At 29.8% G+C, this 17,351-nt stretch overlaps 3 protein-coding genes across 3 annotated transcripts in view; 2 read left to right on the forward strand and 1 right to left on the reverse strand.

Annotated features, from left to right (window-relative positions):
- Window positions 1-443: 443 nt before the first annotated feature.
- On the forward strand, window positions 444-3,244 carry LOTGIDRAFT_195630 (hypothetical protein; the record flags this gene model as incomplete). Its single annotated transcript, XM_009065226.1, has 6 exons — window positions 444-931; window positions 1,275-1,533; window positions 1,692-1,751; window positions 2,208-2,409; window positions 2,821-2,928; window positions 3,173-3,244. Coding segments are annotated over exons 1-6 (870 nt in total), but the record flags the coding sequence as incomplete, so codon positions are not given.
- A 2,908-nt stretch (window positions 3,245-6,152) lies between these two features.
- LOTGIDRAFT_235711 (hypothetical protein) lies at window positions 6,153-8,937 on the reverse strand (the record flags this gene model as incomplete). Its single annotated transcript, XM_009065227.1, has 5 exons — window positions 6,153-6,926; window positions 7,444-7,618; window positions 8,058-8,230; window positions 8,450-8,621; window positions 8,879-8,937. 5 exons carry the CDS (start codon window positions 8,935-8,937, stop codon window positions 6,813-6,815), a joined length of 693 nt encoding a protein of 230 aa, XP_009063475.1. The 3' UTR covers window positions 6,153-6,812.
- Window positions 8,938-9,086: 149 nt separating this feature from the next.
- The window catches only part of LOTGIDRAFT_195636 (hypothetical protein), a gene marked incomplete at its 5' end in the record, with an annotated part of 12,639 nt that continues 4,374 nt past the window's right edge, over window positions 9,087-17,351 (forward strand). The window contains 19 exons of the mRNA XM_009065228.1: window positions 9,087-9,120; window positions 9,915-9,964; window positions 10,154-10,189; window positions 10,439-10,526; window positions 11,112-11,257; window positions 11,488-11,598; window positions 11,849-11,935; window positions 12,283-12,406; window positions 12,592-12,678; window positions 12,819-12,877; window positions 13,014-13,134; window positions 13,590-13,703; window positions 14,066-14,202; window positions 14,344-14,460; window positions 14,682-14,796; window positions 15,021-15,076; window positions 15,359-15,448; window positions 15,986-16,157; window positions 17,250-17,346. Of these exons, the coding sequence (XP_009063476.1) occupies window positions 9,087-9,120; window positions 9,915-9,964; window positions 10,154-10,189; window positions 10,439-10,526; window positions 11,112-11,257; window positions 11,488-11,598; window positions 11,849-11,935; window positions 12,283-12,406; window positions 12,592-12,678; window positions 12,819-12,877; window positions 13,014-13,134; window positions 13,590-13,703; window positions 14,066-14,202; window positions 14,344-14,460; window positions 14,682-14,796; window positions 15,021-15,076; window positions 15,359-15,448; window positions 15,986-16,157; window positions 17,250-17,346 (1,841 nt within the window). The remainder of the gene's footprint in view (window positions 9,121-9,914; window positions 9,965-10,153; window positions 10,190-10,438; window positions 10,527-11,111; window positions 11,258-11,487; window positions 11,599-11,848; window positions 11,936-12,282; window positions 12,407-12,591; window positions 12,679-12,818; window positions 12,878-13,013; window positions 13,135-13,589; window positions 13,704-14,065; window positions 14,203-14,343; window positions 14,461-14,681; window positions 14,797-15,020; window positions 15,077-15,358; window positions 15,449-15,985; window positions 16,158-17,249; window positions 17,347-17,351) is intronic.

The following is a 17,351-nucleotide window of genomic DNA, read 5'->3' on the forward strand; positions in this document are numbered from 1 at the left end:
TATCTATAACTATGTGATGGGGGGGCTATCTCGCGAATTAATCGAAAGGAAATTGGCGAAGTACGCAGTTGAGTTGAATTCTACCTGAATAACACTGATTGATGATAGTGGTTAATCGACATTCAAAACCTTTTACAAAAATGTTAAACATTTGATGCTATCCAGGTCCATAGACCTTGAAAAACAATAGGCCCTACTGATTAAACACACAAGGTTTCGTTGTCTACTATGGCCTCTGTATTTGTTCATTCTTTTTTTTATATTTACCTTTATACTTCTCCTCTGGAAGTCATTCTATAAAGTTTTCATCACAAAAGAAAAGTATTAAAATTGATTAACTTGGAGACTTGGAGCTTTGTCCGTTTTTGTTAGTTGTTGTACATTACGGTATTTAGACAAACCTGTAAACTGAAAGTAGATTATAACATCAACATCCGGTCGAGACAAAACAAGACTCAACAAACATAAAACCATCATCATTGGACCAATATTATCACACTGAAAAGGTTTCTTGACATTGACTGCATGAAATCTGTTCTGTTAAGGAATAGATATCCTAATCCAAACATCAGACTCGTGATAAATACTAACCGGCGGACCACGCACCTGTTAAATTCGTCTGACGTCTCCACTGCATTGGCATTGGGCGGATTGGCTGCAGGATTTCCATATGAAATAAAAGTTTGTTATTGAAACAACTTATTTTCTAAAAGAAAAACGACGACAAGAACTGAACAAAAAGAAATATTTTGTTTCGCAGCCATGTCAGTATTATCAGAATTAAAGGAGCTAGTAAACTGTATGATTGTTGATGAATCTACTGTATCCTGTAATGGCACTGTTTATAAATTAGAAGAGAAGAAATTAGATTATCATGACAAATTATTCTGGATCTATTTAGCTATCTATTCTACACTGGTTATCATAGCAGGTATAACTGGTTTCATATAGGTCATACAATAATATGAAATTAAAACAGAAAAACTGATGTATAACAATTATGTGATGTGACATACTGTAAATTGAATTGTTAGTTATGCCTTAATAAGGTCTTACCTCAAAGAGACCTCACGCTAAACTTTTTATGTTTATTGAGTAGCATCAATTTGCACCATTTCAATTTTGAGTCTGACGTTTTTACTAAGCATTATATGATGTCACTTTTGGGCCTTTGCGATAGTGATGTCATAGTGGAACTACAGATATATAAAAAAATCATTTTGTGATTTTTAGGATATATTGCTGTACCCTGGTTATTATAATATTTATTTCAGGTTTAATGTCTGGTTTAACTATGGGTTTATTATCACTTGATATGATGACCTTGAAGATCTTAAAGGAAAGTGGAAGTAGAAAAGAACAGAAATATGCCAGTAGAATAATACCTCTAGTGAAACGACACCATCTATTATTAGTAACATTATTACTAGCTAATGCAGGATGTGTGGAAGCTATGCCTATATTTCTAGATAGAATATCAGATCCTATAATAGCTATCTGTGTCTCAGTTTCAGCTGTTTTGATATTTGGAGAGTAAGTTGTTAGCAAAATTTCATTCATAATATCCTTTATACTTAAAGCACACAACTGCTAGTTGATCCAGCAGATAATCTGGGAAAGATCAAATAATTTTGGCCATGGACAGTGATCTTCGTGAACTTGAAAATGGTTATTTCTTTCTTTTCTTTTAGGGTAATACCTCAAGCTATATGTACCAGATTTGGATTGGCTATAGGTGCAATGTTGTCACCGTAAGTATTTTTACTCTCCCAGTTACTTCCTTGAATCCTGTGACCAGAATACAGTTACATGTCTGAAATTGGCAGACCTAGAGTCCAGCTTCTCTTTTTCCTCTTTCCAGCTTTTAGGTAGCTGACAAATACATTTGGTCAGGGAAATAAGGGTGAAACTTGATTAGTGCCAAGGTTCTTCTCCTTTTGGAACTAATGGAATCAACTAGTAAAAGTTGGAACAGGGTTCAGTATGCACTACATGTGTGCCATAAAAAAAATATATGTAGAGAAAGTACAAAATGGAGGAGTAAGAAAGGGTTAATTTTGAATGTGACATATCCAGTTCCAGACCATTCAATTGATGCTGTGATTCCGAACTGACCAAATAGTTCAGAACTCACCAATCGAACACCATCAATGATTTCAGGGAGATTATAATCACATTGGGCAATATTATCGTAATTTTTATTTCAGATTAGTGTATTTCTTGATTGGTTTACTATTCATCATATCATGGCCTTTATCTAAACTTCTAGACTGTATCTTGGGCAAAGAACATGAAACTTTCTTTAGAAGAGGACAGTTAAAGGTGTTGGTAGATTTACATGGTGAAGTAACAGGAACACCTGACCAAGGTGCTGATCCATTGTCAATAGATGAAGTTTTGATAATTAAGGTAATTTTTCTAACGGGTTGATTTCTCTGATGCACCTTCTTAGAACAATGCACATCCCTTCTCATGAGTTTTTGCAAAAAACTAAATTTCTGAGAATTGTTTTTTTTTATTGATATAATGATTACATGACAATCTGATATTCTAATTGAGGATAGGCTGTAGCTCAGATAATTAGAGTGTTAGTATTTCAATGCCATGTCATATCATTCCAAATTGGCTTGACTGTAATTTTTTTGGTCATCTGGGAAAGATCAATGCCAACAAATTTGACAGAGAACCATCTGAAAGGATCTTCAGAAAACTGTGATGTCAAAGTAATAAACTATAATATTTGTTTTAAACATTTTGTCATCCTCTGTTATAATTAGTCTAAGAAGGTTCAGAAAGGACATAATTGATCTCTATTAATAGGGTGCCTTAGATATGAAGTATAAAACAGCCTATGATGCTATGTTACCAAAAGATAAGTTATTTATGTTGAATGTCGATGGTAAAATGGATGAAAACACCATGAATCAAGTATGTTATCATTTGTTAATTTAGAGTTCTTAATTGTTTATAATCTTGAACTTGATCTGCATCTTAATTATCACTATTGCAAGTGTTTCTCAGCTCAATTTGACCATGTGACTGGATTCATATCTTCCATCTCTTCTCAGTGAGTTCACATGTATATTGAAGTATATGGCATTTTTATCTTCTGATTAAATGATATAGCCTACAATTATTTTAGTTTAGTTAGTTTTTTTTTTTTCATTTTTAGGTTTTGGAAAAGGGTCACTCACGTATACCAGTCTATGATGGTACTACTAGCAATATTATAGGATTACTATTGACTAAAACATTGATTAAATTAGTACCAGAAGATAACATACCCATCAGAACTCTAGTTGATAGTTGTTTACATGCTAGAGATATATTATTTGTTAAACCTAATATACCATTATTTGACTTGTTGAACCTCTTTCAAACTGGTAAAGGTAAGGCAATATATTCTGTGATACATTAAATTATTTAGGAAGGTTAAGAATACATTTATTGGTCTTTGGAACATGAGCCATATGTTAGATATTATTATTGGAGTGGAACTGGAGTTTTAATATTTCTATAAAGTTAGTACATTGTCCATTCTGGCCTTACTTAAGAACTTGAAACTAACAATAATTTTGCCATCATATCAAGGTTGTTTATTGCATATTATTGTCCTACAATAATATTCACAGTGATGCTAGTTGCTTTACTAAAATATATTTGATTGGCTTTTTAGGTCATTTGGCAATAATCAAAGGTAAGAAACCTGTTGAACAAGCAGAAATACAAGAAAATGAAAGAAGTGTTGAAGAAGAATTATCTCCCTTGATTGAATCTGAAACACTGGTCAACACTTCATCAGACACTGAAGATCAGGTAAACAGTGTAATGATCTAGGACAATTCTCCCAGAGCTTAGATGAGGCATTTTAAGACATTATTTTCAACCCCAAAACCAAATCCCTTTGCCATTTGGGTAGAATTATATTATGTTTTTAGCCTTCTGTGTCACATATCAGAAACCAGTTTTTGGTTTGGAGTGAAATAATGATGGTCAATGATATGTTATTCTTTCCCATTTGATGTAGTTGTAATGATTATACAGAAAATGTTATCTTATGGGCCTTAACAAAAAATTTATCCTGGAAAAATATATAAATTACTGTGTACTATCCATGATATAGAATATTTTTAATCACTAACCCGAAAGTCCAGGGTTCAATACAAGCATGGGCCAAGATAACACCAAATGGCTCCCTAAGTGATTGAGGACAGAGGGGCTGACATGGATAAAAACTAGTCTATAGAATAATAAACAGAGTACAATAAGCCACACTGATGCCGCTGTCAAAATTTCGCTTTTTGTATACTGCATGGAGATACCCTTCATCAGAAAATTACAACACTAAATACTGTTTCAATTCATTTCAAATGTGATTGGATCTCAACTGTTGTTATCTTTTTCTAGGTATTAGGTATTATAACACTAGAAGATGTATTAGAAGAATTGTTACAAGAAGAAATTGAAGATGAGGTGGACCTATTGAAGGAAATGAAGATGAAATTACAACTAGCTAAAGCAATGAAATCACAAGTATCACGAGTTTCAACCACTGAGGATAATATACCTTTAGATAGATCTATAAATACTGATAGTGATACAGCTCTCTTAATACCTTGATAGATTTAGTGCCTATGCCGTTAAATGCTTTTTGAAGAACAATTACTTCAAGGGATTGTAAAGAGGATTAAACGTTTTATGTGTATTGAGGACACAGATGTTATTGTTTAAGCACCATGCCATTTTTCAGTTGGACAAATGGTTCTTGCAATTTCACAAACTAAGAGATGATTAACCACTTTCACAAATACCCTGATACACATAAAAAGTTTTCAAAAACCTCAATTTATCAATGCCTGAAACAGCTTATACATGCAAGAAGGGTACCAGTATACAAATATTTATATTTGATTGCATTTGTTTATTTATTATGTACTTTGTATAATCATTGAATGGACTTATGCACATTCAGGGATATTTCTATTAATGATAATCGAACTGTAGGATAATGGTAATGCATTTATTGACAATGTTAAGTCAACCATGAATGAATACTATGATACTATGTGTTCGCATTACCAAGGGGCAAATGCTGGTCGTTATTGATACTGTACCAAAGAATCATTTGCTGCATTAGCAAAGGAAAAGCTGTCTAAAATAGTTCAGTGTGCTAGTGTATTTATCTATATCACATATTTTTTCAATATATTTTGTGACACTTCACACTAGTTATTTTGCTATCTTTTTGTTATTATGCTATCTATATTTTGTTATTATGCTATCTATATTTTGTTATTTTGCTATCTATAAATGTTATTAATAAACTATATTTTTGTAATTAAAGAAAATCATGAAAAAGACTGAAGTTTTTTTTCATCACAAACTGTTTACACATGGCTATTTAAGGTTAATTCTTCGTTAACTGTATTAATGAGTGTTTCACTAATTGGATAGAATTAAGCTTAAAAATCATTTATTTAACATGATTTGATCACATCCTAATTATCAAGAGCAATAACTCATGTTCACATTTACTTGTTATCTTACATGTAGGATTAAAGCTACCATGTTTTATTACAAAATAGATCAAAGCTACCATGTTCTTTTAACATAAAGCTGCTATGTATACATTTACTATAAAAACTTTCATTGTTATGAAAATGCTCTTATATGGAAGATTAAAGCTACCATGATCTCTTAAAAGTGATACCACAGTAATTATGTTCCTAAAAAAGACTTTAAGGTGCCATTTTCTTCCTAAAGGATTAAAACAACCATGTTCCTGTTAAAAAATGTTAACCTACCATGTTCATATAAAAGTATCATTAAGGTCAATATTATATGAACTATATTTTTGTAAAGTACAACTAAACTAACACTACTATATTACCACCAATTATGCATAAACAAAACTTACTCTTCTAACCTTGCTACAGGCAGTCTACTTCGATATTGGTTAATAGTTCAGAATAACATTAGAATAATTATTATATCATGGACTTATAAAAGTACAATCTTAGCTAATATTTTCTTCAGGTCTGGATTCCAGTTAGGATTCATTTCAATGGCTTGTAAACCTTTTGGGAAGATGCCAGCAAGGTGCATCGACTAGATGTATTTCTATAAATGAAGCCATCATATTCAACACAAATATTTTCTTTAAGGTTTTATTAACTTAAAAGGATTTACAATATTGATGAAATACTAAATAATGGAAATATGTAATATGTCAAATACATGATGTCATAATAAATGAAAACATATATGATGTCTAATAAAATGAAAAATATATGATGTCCAAATCGATGAAAATAATATGTTATCCAAATACATAAAAAATAATGTCATAATACATGTGTATGAAAAATACATGATGTCCAAATTAATGTAAAAATGCAAATCTAACTAAATGATGGATGTCAAAAAAAAATTTCTTTAATAATACTGCATTCATTTTTATATTCTTACATAGATAAACCTTCATATAGTGATATACATGTATAACAATTACAGCCTTAAATGAAGATAGAAATTTAAATTGTTGCTTTTTTCAGTAAAATATAGAGCTCAATTTCTTTTTCATGTGAAAACATATTTTAATTTCACATAGTATCTACTAGGAAGAGCGCATTAAAATGAAATATCCTTAACAATTGCATATGAAAGAAAATATCCTCAGCAGTCCTCTATAGTCATTAAACATGATTGTAGATTAAAACTAAACAAAACCACACATACTACATATACCATAACATTTACTCCTATAACAGATACATAAACTTCACAGCTACAGACCAACTAAACAGGCCATTCTATTCATCCATTTTTCTTTTTGGTTTCTTGGGATTTCGTGATCTACTTTTAGCTTTACATAGTGGACAAATTGGTGCATTACGATGAATTTGTTGATGACAGGAAAGACAAGCCTGAAATATATTGGACAAAAAGTGGTTAATCCTTGCACACTAGTAGAATTATACTTCAAGAATTATGCAGTAAGCAGTCTAAGAGTCAATATATTTTGAGGTAATTGATAATACTCTCAAAATGAATACAATGCCAATATTGGTATACATTAATGGGTTATAGACAACTTGGCACCTAACCATAATGACCCCAACATTTGGTCAAAATGGTCCTAAAAAAGGGTCAATAAGAACTCCTTAATATATGAAAAAAAATGGTACTATGAAAAAGTCAAAATGGCCCCATGATTTTATTATTAACAATTTTAACAAAATGATGACTTGTTTGAAAAACAAAGCACTAAAAGCATTAAATCATTCATTTATTCACTAATAACACAAGCACAAAATGGTGTTATTCATTTGGGAGATAATCATTCCATATATTATTAATCTGGACCAATTTCAATCTCAATTTAATGAAATATTTCACAGAAAAAAAATAAAATGGATTTCATTTCAGATTTAAAAATCTTACCTTCATTGGTGGTGGTTGTTGTCGGAATGTTTGACGTTCTGTTTTAGGATTACTAGTGGTAGGATTTCTAGGTACTTGTATATTCTGGGCTGCAGCAGCAGCTACCTGTAAGGTTTGAGGTAATGGTGGTTCTGGAGTCTCCTGATGCCATTCAGTATTCTGTTTCTCAAAAAAACTGAAAAACAAAACATGACGAAATTTATATGATAATCAGACAAGATCCACACATTTGTTAGCATCTATTCACAGTCAATAATCACACAATTCATTACTATGAAAAACAATAATGAAGCTTTTAATTTCTAGAACATATTAGGCCCTACTGTGAAAAATCATCAACATAAAAATGTACTATTGGTGAAAAAAGACCCAATATTTATCAATCTCTGGTATGTTTTGGGCCAACTTTCAGCCTATGACAAAAAAAGATTTGAAGAATACAAATGCTTGTATATGAGCGAAATATCTATTTAACTAATGAAAAACACAACCACTTTTAACCAATTTTGGCCTAAAGTTCACTTGATAGAGGTGTCAGGCCAACAATTTGTGGTTAAAAGGAGTTATGTTCTCTTTGAAATAGTCTGTGAAATAAATGTTCCAGCATGACATACTCAGAATTCAACTTTTGTTCTTCCTCTTGTAATTCTGGTAGTTTCTCTAAACCTATTCTAGATCTCATTATATCAACTTCATCTTTTAATGGTTTATATTCTTCATATAACTTCTTTGCATTTTCTAGAGCTCTATTTCTCTCTTCTTCTGCTTGCTTTATAGTGGCCTCCATCTGATAACATAAAATTCAATTTTTAAAGCAATTCTAATTAAAAGGCCTACTTGAGAAAGAACAGTAGCCAAAAACTGGGAGTTAGGTCCTCATAATATTTTTACAATCCTGTCAATTTTCCAACATTAATGTTTTTAAGTTGATTGTGCAGTCGGATTTATCAACTAGTTATTTCTCAAAAAGAAAGATACTCGAAAAAGGCAATAAATAAGATTTTACCAAATTAATATCAGCATGGATAAGCCTAAGTTCTTCCACATGAGCCATCTTTTCTTGCAAAAGCAGCTCCATCTCTTGTTTATATTCATGTAAATATTTATCTTCAGTTTCTGTGATGTCAACATCTTGCTTCATTTTAACTTTAACTTTCTCCAACTGTAAAACTCTTGTCCTGAATTTAGAGAAATTATTAAAAACACAAATATTTCTTTAAATCTCAACGTCGGTCGGCTGGAACTTACAATGCCAAAATTAAAAACAAAACATGAATATTATTATAATGCATTATTAAAGGCAGGTATTGAGTATTATTGTGTACAGGATCCTGAAGATACTCAAGATCTGATGTACTGGTATCGTGTTCTGAATAGATTAGACAGCTAGGGACACATTTCTCAAGGAAAACACACTCTAAAACACGGTATATACCTTAATTCTTTTAAATTTTCTAATTTATTCATTACTTCAATTTGTTTATCGTCGGCCATGTTGAAAAATTTTATTACCTTCAATAAAGAAGAGCCTTTAACACTTTGGTTACCCAGTCCTTTTTCATTATTACTTTTTCCTAATGTTAAGGTGTTGGTTACTGGACAATCAAGAATATCTGTCGTCACAACGCGCCAAGTTCACCAACATGGCTGTACAACCAAAACAAGAATTGCAATTAGGTATAAAAATTGCACGATTATATTGTCACTGTCGTCGCATGCCATGACGATTCGTTTGATGATTTATTTGAATTAAACGCGTGTACAATTCATCTTCATCAAATGCACCTTGTTTTTCATCTAAAATCGAGATAAATGAATGATCATTCTGAAAACATTTTCCTTTCATATTTCACAGAACTTCAACTTTAAGTTAAAAATTCTAAAATCTTTCCTTTATCTCTCATTTCTTGATTATGTTCAGTTCACCCCCATAATTAACAGTGGCTCACTCCCTTGTAGGCCTATTATAAATCGAAAAAGAGTGGGTTAATTCTGCTGCCCTTGTAAAATGTACCTTTATGCACATCGCTTAACATTCCCTGTCTTCATTTGACCAATTAGACGCAGAAGAGTACAGCTCCTTTCATTTGATTTCCCAGTATTCAGGGGCTTTCACGTTGTCTGAAATATGAATTGTTCCTAACCAAGGGTATAAGTAGGCCTATATGTATGAAACACCTAAAAGGCATTGAAACTTCACATTTTGCACTATTAGTTAATATTAGTTTTATTACACCAGTATTCAGATATCAAGGGATATACCATAAGAAAGTTAAGTTACAAACAAAGTTTGTTCTTATCTGAATTTGTAACTTTATTCTGTTTAGAATTGGTACCACATTGAATTACCTTTGATTTGATAAATGTCCTAAAAGAGCCATACTAATGTTAAGTGTTCAGGAGGTACAGTTTAAGATCTGTTAAGCTGATAAATAAGGTTGTTATGTGACTACTTTGTTTTATTTTTTCAGATTTTTCTCAAGAGCAAGGTTTCTTGGCATTTCACAGAGATTTACCAGAGGTATGAAACAAACTTGACAAATATCAGTAATATGTTTACAAGGATATCTTTTTATATTATCATTCAGGGGCATTCTAGATTTTAGAAGTATCTATCCATAATTTTTATTATTTTGTTTATTGTGGTACATACGTCATTAGTAAGTTGACAAGTTGTTATATTATGTAAACACAATGTTTTTGATTGTAGAAACCAAGCACAACCTTACGAGTTTTTGATAGAACTGTAAGTATTCTTTACTCTACATAATATTAAATTAGTTCTAAAATCATTTTAAATGATTATCATATCATTAAAACAGAACACTAAAATCATCTTAAGTAAAGTTTTTTAAACTAAGGCCTCAGTTTAAGTTCATGCGATGTTATACCTTGATAAAATTTTTAATTGAATATATATTAAAATTAAATCTGTTCTTTACTATTACCGGTACCAGCAAATTAGTTTAATGAATATTGATAATGTAAATTACAGGATTATTATACAGTACATGGACAAGATGCTATATTTGTGGCCAAAGAAGTTTTTAAAACAACTGGTGTGGTTAAATATTTGGGTGGTGGTAAGTAAAGTTTTCCTTAAAAATTCCTAGTAAGTATATAAGTAAGACACAATGCAAGTAATATAAGTAAGACACAATGCAAATGATATAAGTAAGACACAATGCAAGTAATAAAAGTAAGACACAATGCAAGTAATAAAAGTAAGACACAATGCAAGTAATAAAAGTAAGACACAATGCAAGTAATAAAAGTAAGACACAATGCAAGTAATATAAGTAAGACACAATGCAAGTAATATAAGTAAGAGACAGTGCAAAAAATGTACCTTTTTGTGATAAAGTAGTAATTTTTGACATTTACCATCTGAAGCTTATATTCTAGAGGTACCATAGGCATTTTGTCTTGGAATTTGAGAAAATCTAAATCATAATGTATTTAAGTTGACTATTTTTTAATCTTTAAATCAAATGTAATCTAGAGCTGCACAAGGATTAAAAAACACATAAAAAAAAATTGATAAAACTTTTTTTTTTTGAAAATTTTCCCTGATTTCATTAATTAGGTGTCTTATATCTGTAAGTAAAAGATAATTTTAATACATTATTTAGTGTTCATTATCTAAGACTAATCATTTATATTTACAGGAACTAAGAAGTTGGAGTCTGTTGTTCTCAGTAAGATGAATTTTGAATCATTAATGAGAGATTTGTTATTAGTACAACAGTATAGAGTGGAGGTCTATAGAAATAAAGGTTCTAGTAAAAACAATGATTGGATACTAGCATTGAAGGTTTGTATTGGGTGTTTTATCAAAGATACATTTCTATAGAAGCATTGGTTGAGGTTACAAGAAGAGAACTTGTGCTACATTGATCTCTATGGATTAAAGTTGATATGACTATAAATATACCACCATATTGTGATATTTCATATTGTATGGGTATTTGCTGGTTTTTGCTTGTTTCCCCAAATATAGTTTGTTGGCACAAAAGGTCTAAAGGTTCTATGTATATATTGTAGGCATCACCTGGTAACCTCAGTCAATTTGAAGATATATTATTTACTAATAATGAGATGGCTGGATCAATCGGTGTTATTGGTATTAAGGTTTCTACTGATAATGGACAAAAAGTAAGAATATAGTCTATTAAGGAGGTGTCTGTCTAGATGGCATTGCAGTATCAGTCATTAGTAATTGTTTGGTTTGCTTAAATAGAACTGAATTAGAACAAGAAACTTTGAGATATTTGTCACTGTTGTCAGCTATTTTACACAACTTTCTGTTAGAAAGTGCTCCTGTCATAGGCATAGGCAAATGACAACATCCTTCTGAGTCTGTGATATTGGTCTGCCTTCTCTAGTTTCTTCTTTTTTTTTCTAGATTGTAGGTATTGGCTATGCAGATGCTACTGTAAGAAAATTTAGTGTGTGTGAATTTACTGACAATGATCAGTTCTCAAACTTAGAGGTGGGTGTAATTTTAACATTTTTTCTTGATTTCCCATGTTTATTACTCTTAATCAACCATGACTCATATTCTGTTTCTAACAAGACTTTCACTTCTACCACTGAGGTTTCATTCAAGTTTCCAGCAGCAAGAGATCTTCAAAAAGTCAGTGACAATGGGTAACAATTCTTCATTCTTCTGTAAAAGGATTCATTTGTAACACTGTTGGGAAATGAAGTCTCAAGATATTATGGCAACCAAAGAAATAAAGAGAAAAGCAATATTATGTTGTACATCGTTATTTTATATTTGTAATTATGATATCAACCAATTACGGACTTATTTTTTCTAACTATGATTATTTGTAGGCATTATTAGTACAACTAGGTCCTAAAGAATGTGTTATTGGCACTGGTGAACTCAATACAGAATCTGGTAAATTTAAACAAGTACTAGATAGAAGTAATATACTAATTACTGAAAGAAAAAAAAGTAAGTCCATACCTAATCATAAGGCATTTCTTCTTCTATTGACAGTAATGGACAAAACTAAAATTCACTTCACAATATAAAAAAAAGATTTTTTGGCCAGACAGGGTTTAGTTATAATTTTAATGAAGGTAGAAATCATTCTTCCTATGATATGTCCTGTTTTTAATTTATTTTATTTTGTTTAGGTGAATTTAATTGTAAAGATGTAATACAAGATATGAATAGATTATTGAAGAAGAAAAAAGGAGAACAATCAAATAGTGCTACCTTATGTAAGTATACTATTAACTCCAAAGATCAATTTGAATACTTTGGACTGAATAAAGGCAAATTTACACTGTATAGACAATACAATCATAGTTCTCCAGTCAGAATGCATTATCAAATGATCAAATCAGATTTTTTTTTTCAGCTGAAATGGACCGAGTTCATGCAGTTTCAGCATTATCTGCTGTTATTAAATATTTGGAGGTTAGTAAGTTAAAATGGCAATAATTGAACATTTGTAAAACTATCTGTGAATCATTTGAATTAAAAGGTTTAAATTTCTCAATGTCAAATTGCCAAATAATAAATTAGCGTGCTTTATATGTTTGTTGCTTTCCAGCTGCTATCAGATGAGAGTAATTTTGGACAATATCAGTTAACGACCTTTGACCTTAAACAATATATGAGGTTAGATTCAGCTGCTGTGAGAGCATTGAATATATTACCTAATCCTAATGAAGGTAGGTTTAAATTTCACATTCATTTTGATATGCCCACATGTAATGAGGATATCTTGGGACAAATCTGAATTTGGGTATGTTTCAAGAAATATTAAGTCTCAAGTCTGAATATATTTTGAAAGTTGCTTGTGAATGCGATAGGGATCACAGTTCAGGATTTTATCAAATTTTGTGCTTTATATTCACAGTATATTGAATCAATTCAAAGCTGAGCATCATCTGACAAATCTTCACTGAGTTACATCCCTTGATACATACTGCAATTTTATTGGATAAGTGGCCATATTTTGCATTGCATCAGGTTGTTTTTTTGTCTGCTTCAATCATTATAAATCTCAACAACAAAAAATTCATTGATAATTGAAAAGTAGCACAAGAAAAAATGAAATGAAAATTTGTTTTTGATATATTGATAGTGAAGAATATGTTGAATATGGTTGATGTTCTATTTTTAGGTGGTAATAAGAATCAAAGTGTTTTAGGTTTATTGAATAAATGTCGTACAGCTCAAGGTCAAAGATTAATAGCTCAATGGGTAAAACAACCTTTAATGGATAAAAATAAAATAGGTAAGTAAGGATGGAGTAGGAAGTCTAATTAGAAGTCTTAGAAGTTTTCTATCACAGACGCGAATTCAAATCAATCAAAGCATGTCATGTAGGACCCCTTTCTTGAATAGAGTGATGAATGGTGGAACAATGGAACTTAAAAAGGCTGACGTGTTCTTCTAGTTTGGGTAACCATTCCTACATGACACCCATTGATTAGTTAAAATAGCGTCATCAGAATGTGACTGTTCAAACAGCATCTATTGTCTATGAATGTCATAAAATGCTGATTTAGAAACAAAGTTTTTCAAAATCTATTTGTGACATGTTTCTGATATATGAAATAAAAAAGTGATTATTATAAAAAATATTTTGTATTACAGAGGAAAGATTAAATGTAGTAGAAGCTATGTTAGAAAATACGGAATTGAGACAAACATTACAAGAAGAACAATTACGAAGAATTCCTGATTTTCAAAAACTTGCAAAAAAATTTCAACGGAAGAAGGCAACCTTGCAGGTATCACTTCTTAGAATTAAACTCTCACTTCCAGTTCACAACAATCAGATGAATTAAAGTTAATTGTTTTATTAAATCGTGCCATGCCATGTAAGTCTGTTAAAACTTATTTTAATATGTTTCTATTTTCTTCCCTAACAGGATTGTTATAGAGTGTACCAAGCTATAGATAAAATGCCATATTTATTAGAAATATTAGAGAAACATGATGGAAACCATAGAACATTATTAATGGAGTTGTTCTCTAATCCACTGAAGGTGAGAGGATTTTTCAGAGGATTGACCTTTTGAATGAATATCACAGGGTCATTCACACACAAGCATATCAGCTATCTATTGAATAGTATGTCTCTTTTATAAGAATCTTAATAACGCTTTACATTAAGTGGATTGTTCTATATTTTTGTACTTATTAAATAATATATGTGTTAGTTCACATTGATATATATGAACAAATCTTCTTTTACTTTGTATTAAAGGAATTACTGATGGACTTTGCTAAGTTTCAAGAAATGGTAGAAACAACAATGGATTTAAATCAAGTTGAAAATCATGAATATGTCATTAAGTCTGACTTTGATGAAAATTTGGCTGGTAGGATTTATTTTAGTTTTTCATACAGCCAGTAATAAAATACATGTTATTATTTCTTGTGATGATCCTTTAAAACAAATGGATGATTTTAAACAAGGTGAAAAGTACCGAAATAAAGCTTAGGCTTTGACCTGAACACAAAGGGATTTAAGTTGTCTTATTCTTGTATCTATATAGTCACGTATGTCTGCAATATATTTTTGTCTGATTTTTTTTTCATATAGCTTTAAGAGAAAAAATAGATGCCCTAGAATCTGATATTAAATCACAAATAAACAAAGTAGGTATTAAAATTCTATTAAAATCATACATTGTTTTATTTGAAATTCTCACAATAAAATACTGCATTCATATTTGTTTCTGGTACTGCTACCGGTTTATTAGAACATTACAAATTAGAGTTTACTTTTTCTCAAAAGAACTGTGATAGAATGTGCTTTTGTTTTTATAGATTGTTCAAATTTTATATTCTAGAGGGCACATTGAAAAAGACATGAAGCCTTATAGAAAGGAATTTTTCATATGAAATTTTGTATTAATGTTTTTTTTTTCAATTTGATAGGTAGCAAGAGATCTGAACCTTGAAGCTAATAAAACATTAAAGTTAGAAAGTAACAATCAATTAGGTTACTTTTTCAGAGTAACTAGAAAAGTAAGTAACTTCTTGTAACTAATATTCTAGGTTGTCCAAGTTGAATTACTTATATTTCTTAATAGATTGATTAAAAACTGAATTTTCTATGAAATTAATTCTTGGATTTCAAGTTTGCTAATCAAAGGTCTTCAAAGAAAGTAAATAATAAGTAGGCAATCTATTCCACCTTCTGTTGAAGATGCTTCTTTAAGCATTCAATTTATAAAAATGTAAAAAAGGAATTCAATTTATAAAAATGTAAAAAAAGGAATTCAATTTATAAAAAATGTAAAAAAAGGAATTCAATTTATAAAAATGTAAAAAAAGGAATTCAATTTATAAAAATGTAAAAAAAGGAATTCAATTTATAAAAATGTAAAAAAGGAATTCAATTTATAAAAATGTAAAAAAAGGAATTCAATTTATAAAAATGTAAAAAAGGAATTCAATTTATAAAAATGTAAAAAAGGAATTCAATTTATAAAAATGTAAAAAATGTAAACTTTGAATTTGTATATTAATTGCCCTCTACAATAATTGTATTGTTTTATTCAGGATGAAAAAGCACTGCGTAATAATAAGAACTATAGAACTATTGATACTAATAAAAATGGTGTCAGATTTCGGAATTCAGCTGTCAGTAAATATAATGAAGATTATCTAAAATATAAAGAAGAATATAATGAACAACAGAAGAGTGTAGTTAGTGAGATTATTGAAATAGCAGGTAAATTTATTTAAAAGTCAACGAGACAAACAGATGCCAGATGGGCAGTTTACATGGTGCAAATATAAACATACTGAAACATGATTTTTGATATTTTAGCTGGTTTTATGGCAATATTTATACAATTTTGCTGCTATCTGGTTATGTTATGACATTAATTTTAAAATTGGCTGGTTATGTTCTAATTTATATCACATTTTATTATTTACAATTAAACTTAGCTGGTTATGATTTTATAATATTTAAGATGTTTTGCTTATGTTACTATGAATATTGTATTTAAGCTGGTGATGTTTTTTGACTATATTTTAGCTGGTTACGTTATAATTATTATTGTTTTTTTAGCTGGTTATGTTATAATTATTATTGTTTTTTAGCTGGTTCTAATTATTATTGTTTTTTAGCTGGTTATGTTATGATTATTATTGTTTTTTAGCTGGTTCTAATTATTATCGTTTTTTAGCTGGTTATGTTATAATTATTATTGTTTTTTAGCTAGTTATGTTATAATTATTATTGTTTTTTAGCTGGTTATGTTATAATTATTATTGTTTTTTAGCTGGTTATGTTATAAGTATTGTTGTTTTTTAGCTGGTTCTGTTATAATTATTATTGTTTTTTAGCTGGTTCTGTTATAATTATTATTGTTTTTTAGCTGGTTCTAATTATTATTGTTTTTTAGCTGGTTATGTTATAATTATTATTGTTTTTTAGCTGGTTCTAATTATTATTGTTTTTTAGCTGGTTATGTTATGATTATTATTGTTTTTTAGCTGGTTCTAATTATTATCGTTTTTTAGCTGGTTATGTTATAATTATTATTGTTTTTTAGCTAGTTATGTTATAATTATTATTGTTTTTTAGCTGGTTATGTTATAATTATTATTGTTTTTTAGCTGGTTATGTTATAAGTATTGTTGTTTTTTAGCTGGTTCTGTTATGATTATTATTGTTTTTTAGCTGGTTCTGTTATAATTATTATTGTTTTTTTTAGCTGGTTATGTTATTATTATTATTGTTTTTTTAGCTGGTTATGTTATAATTATTATTGTTTTTTAGCTGGTTATGTTATAATTATTATTGTTTTTTTAGCTGGTTATGTTGAACCTATGTTAATAATCAATGATGTTGTGGCACAGTTAGATGTATTAGCTAGCTTTTCTCATGTATCATCCAGTGCACCAATTCAGTACA

Source organism: Lottia gigantea (genome assembly GCF_000327385.1).
Source record: "Lottia gigantea unplaced genomic scaffold LOTGIsca_69, whole genome shotgun sequence".
NCBI classification, from domain to species: Eukaryota; Metazoa; Mollusca; class Gastropoda; family Lottiidae; genus Lottia; species Lottia gigantea.